The 4748-nt window shown below is 40.7% G+C and overlaps 1 protein-coding gene across 1 annotated transcript in view; it reads right to left on the bottom strand.

Annotated features, from left to right (window-relative positions):
* The window catches only part of FAM188B (family with sequence similarity 188, member B), a 56362-nt gene that overhangs the window by 1753 nt on the left and 49861 nt on the right, over positions 1-4748 (bottom strand). Inside the window, exon 13 of the mRNA XM_009869893.1 lies at positions 3037-3109. Coding sequence (XP_009868195.1) covers positions 3037-3109 — 73 coding nt within the window. The remainder of the gene's footprint in view (positions 1-3036; positions 3110-4748) is intronic.

Below are 4748 nucleotides of genomic sequence, written 5' to 3'. Positions count from 1 at the left end.
CTGAACCGTTTCTAGATGGAAAAGCAGTCTTTGACTGCCTGCTCCTATGAAGACAGATTCAAAACTTTTTTCACCTTTTGAATCTGCACAAGAAAAGATGTCAAACAGTGAAGAACCTCGCTCACAGGTGCTGAACAAATATTTTCTTTATAGACAGAAACAAAACTGTTCAGATAACTCAGTGTAATCATTTCCCCAATCTATCCTGCCACAATGTAATTCAAATAGAACTCAGATTCTAGCTGCTGATTCAATTACAATTTATCAGATAAGCAACATGAAAACTACACTTGACCCATCTGGTTCAACTACAACCTCACCCAAGGGTCATGGAGTTAACGGGAACCCAAGAGGAACTGGTTCAGGCCCTGAACAATGCTCAGTCTGGAATAACATTCAGAGAGTATCTCCTGTACTAACCATTTGGTATTGTTTTAGAGCACACTGACAATTCAGGATGAAATGTCCATGCTCTCCCCTCCCTGCTCTTACCCACTCAATTTCCACTCCACGTCTCGCTTCAAAGCCAAATCAATAACTAATGTATCATACAGCTCCGCTATCACAGAGGACAGCTGATGCTAAAGGGTTAACAAAATATACCACGGAATTCAGATTATAGCATCAGATCAAAATTTTATTCCCCTCAGGCAGAGCTAACAGATGTTATTTCCGCCACTGCAGAGACACGCTGAGGATCGTGACTGTGATATAAGAGTATTCTTCAGGGAAGAACGGCATAAGGCGTCTGCACGGCATCTCCCAAACAACCCAGGGATGCACATTCCAGACATCTCTTGGTCAGAATCTGACTGCTTCTGCAGATGTCTAGGGCTGAAAGCTGCAATAAAAGCACATTTACTTGTACAGACTCTTTGGTTGGGAGCCTGCAGGTGAAAGTGATACCTGTCGGTGATTAATCGTTCCAGACATCTGAAGTGTTACCTGCTATAAATTGAAATCTTGCTCTTCTGACATTTTACAGAATTGGGATTGAAAACATGAGCCTCCTCCTGTAGAAGCAAAACAACCCTTCTCCTCTGATAACAATAATAATGAAAGAAACTAAATACAGAAACAGTCTATTGCATATGTAGCTTTCTCTTTAGGAGAGGATAAAAGGACAAATGGCAGACAGATGTTCGTGTACAACTCAATGCATTACGGGACAGTGGTGTTCAGGTATTGGGGTAAACAATGCGTAAGGTTTTTCATGGATTAAAATAGAACTGAGTCATGTGAATGAAAGGAAAAACCCCAAGCAACATTTGGAAACAACAGTTAATATTCTCAGTTCTGACTGTTCAGACTGAAATTCTCCACGCTGCCTGAGTAATTATCCTACATTGTTTGAAGAGAAAGGTTTCATCACAAATGCTTGGTCAAAATAAATAACAGCTCTTCACTTGCTTGATTGCTTTACTAAAAATTAGTTTAGGTGTGCCTTCCATAGTTGTATGGTAGGAAACATTTGTTTTTTCCTCCCAATTTGTTAAAATATTGGTTAGTTTGGCTTGTCTTTATTGTTCCTTACATACTGTTTCATAGCTGGAAGAAGAAGTTCTTAAAAGGAAAAAAAAAAAAACAAGAAAAACCTTTAGCAACAAGGCTGTGCTTAAATAAATACGCTTAAAGCAAATAGAGAATACTGAAAACAAGGAGCCAGACTGATCAGGGTAAATCGGTCCTGAGAATGGTACAAACAAAATAAATTGACACTGGAATTTGCTGGTAATATACTTGTCCGGTAGATAAAAGCAAGGAATTTAAAATAAACAAACACCACCATTACAAATACTGCATAACTTTGATACAATGCCAGGAATGGAAGATTTTCTAAGAGTAGTTGCATGCATTATTCAACCACACCGCGTGGGTTTCTGAGGCTGTATATTATTTATTTTAGTTTGTAGTCATGCTTACGCGTCACCGAGGAACACTGTGAACAGAAGGATGAATACAATCTATATGTGCAGGGAGTTTGGGCTAATGCCACTGCTGTCATGTTACAGGATGCCTCTTCTACTTTTCTGTAATTTTATAACGGCAGCCCTGCATGACCCCACAGTTTGGCAGCCATTGACTTTTTTTTCTCTTTTTTTGGGGGGTGTTTTTTTACAGAACAAATTGTGGCCAGGGGAGGAGGGAAATAACAAGAGAAATCTGAAGCTGCTTGGCTTGCTGATTTAACAAATGTTATGGTCTTTGACAATGAGGCTTTTACTTCTTGCTCCAAAGATATTCAGATAGCAGCTTTCAAAGTCGTGCGGATAGAATTGATATAAAGCTGATTTTCCTCTCCAGTTAAATTTCTCCATTTTGCTTCTTTCATGTCTCACTAAATTGAAAATGTTCTCATTGACTTTAGTATGACTTAGATAAATTGCTTAAAAGTCCATTATTTAGTATCATATAGACCTGAAAATGGTCACGAAAACCCCAACATGACACAAACCAGCCTTCTATTTCAGGAGAGAATATGACCTAAGCATTGTCAAGAATGACTTCACAAAACACAGCGTCTTCTGATCTTGAGAAAATCTATGCTGCCCATAGACACATGAAAAGTTTGAGAAAACTGAGACGGTTTAGCACAGGGCATCATGCATTGAGAACTATACCCAAGTCCTCCAGTGCAATTACATTTTTCAGAAGAGACTGATGAAGATGGAAGAAACTTTCTCCCCATCATAACTCTACAATAGAAATCAATCACTTTTGGGAATCTAGGTTTAGATCTACAGAAATCAAGATATACTCCCAGGCTGAATTTGGCTCAGTCAGTTCTTGGTGTTGTAATGAAAGTTCCTGTAAGAATGAAGTGAATGCCTTAGCCAGTTTGATGTTAATTACAATAACACACATTTAAATGCATAATATGTATTATCATACCCCAGACTATCGAGATCCTTTCTGATTTTTAAGCAGTGATTTTGCAAGATTACTTGCTGCAATGCTTTTTATCACCCTCCAGCTGTACATTATCTATTATCAATAACTGAATATATCTGTATGAAAAACTGTAGTTTCACTTACTTTGTCCTAATACAGTGCTCAAGTGGAGGAGTAAGATCATTTTCTTTATCTTCAGCACACATCTGAGTTGTGTCTGCAGAGACATATCAGACATTATTAGTGGCTGGTGTATATTTCTATGCACACAGAACACTGCAGTAGCTTCTAAGAACTCCATCCACGGAAGTGACGGACGACCACTCACACCGCAGATCTCCCAGCCTACAATAAGCACGTATCCACTTTGGTGCTTGAAAACCATCTCCTGCCCTTGTTCACACCATCTGAACTGAATGGCCACAGACAAGGCCAGGAATTCTCCGAGTAGACATCGTGACTATGGCTCTTTGCAAATAGCATGGGCTTTATAGCTGACCTTAGAGAGGACAGTCTGTCACTCACTGCTTTGTCATCTCTTGAACCCTTTCAGCTAGCGGTCTGCTGCCTCTTCACGTGACGCCAGGTTGAAGGCTGAAAAGGGGTGACTGAATGCAAATACTGTGGAGAATGATCACCAGTTTGTGTCCAGTAGTAGTTGTTCTGGGCCAGAAACTTGTCCAGAATAGTGCTACTTAACAGGATGATCATGAGACAGTGTTCAAACTCATGCCCTGAACCAGGTTAGCTTACTAGTATAGAGATGATTTCAAGGAAAAATGTGGATTAGGAAGTGAAAGAACATGCTGGGGCGCTGTCATGAGGTTTTTATTTTGCAACTGAAGTTGTAATTACTAAGAAAGCAATTTTTGTTACTTGAATACTAAGGACAGCAGTAGTCCCACATTTGAATAGGAAACCCCAAGTACAGTCCAAACTGGGTCAAGATTCTTTCACCCTGGAAAAGACTGTCCCTTGACTGTTGAGAAAGCAATGCACAGATGGGAGAATACGATGCTGTGTTGGATTTGAGAGCTACCGGAGGCTGTGAGCATAACTTCGGGACAGAGAGGCAATCACTGTGTTCCAGGGAAAACAGAGAGGTCAGTGTCTCAGACACTGGATCTGTCAACAGTGAAAGTAGTCGCTGAAGTTCCCAGGGAGAAAACATCCTGCGACCAGCTTGGATGTCAGTCTGCTCAGCTGTTTCCTGTTTTGGAGTAAAACAGTTTAAACTGCAGCAGGTTATGTTAGGTTTTGGTTTTTTCTCTTTCTTCTTTTCTGTCCGTCATCCAGCCAACGTGTAGGTAGTGAGCAACAAATGATGCCAAGACAGTGCGTCGGACAGGCGTCTGCTTCAGCAAGACTGATGTAGACAGGATGGGACTACCAGTCTCAGATATATTTAGCTTTCTCATGTCAGAGAGAGAACCTGGCTCTCCTTTGCTTGTTGATGTTGCTGATATAAATACATGCAGAAAACTCTGCATGGGCTGGAGCAGTACGAAAGGGACAACGTAGTACATAAAGTACTGGCAGTTTTCTCCTAGATCCTCAGGAACTTAGAGGTACACAGGAATCCTTTAAGCTTCAATGGGCCTCTTATCCTAATATTCAAAAGTCTGTAACAGTTTGTAAGAGGTGTCCAATAGCATTTGGACCCCTCCAGGAATTTCATGATACAGGTGTTCTGGATCGTCTCACAGTGAGAAGAAACAGCCCCCTTCCAGCCACAGTACAGGCATATGGCGTGGCTGCTTTGCCCAGCCATTGCCAACCTGCTGATTTTTGTCATTTTTAGCCTTGAGTTCTTCCATCCAGGAGGTCTGAATGAAGGCTTTTCATACAAAAGAATA

The sequence above is a fragment of the Apaloderma vittatum genome, unplaced genomic scaffold (assembly GCF_000703405.1).
Source record: "Apaloderma vittatum isolate BGI_N311 unplaced genomic scaffold, ASM70340v1 scaffold885, whole genome shotgun sequence".
In the NCBI taxonomy this organism is placed as follows: Eukaryota; Metazoa; Chordata; class Aves; order Trogoniformes; family Trogonidae; genus Apaloderma; species Apaloderma vittatum.
The sequence above is the reverse complement of the archived record's forward strand: the minus strand, read 5'-3'. Positions and strand labels throughout refer to the sequence as shown.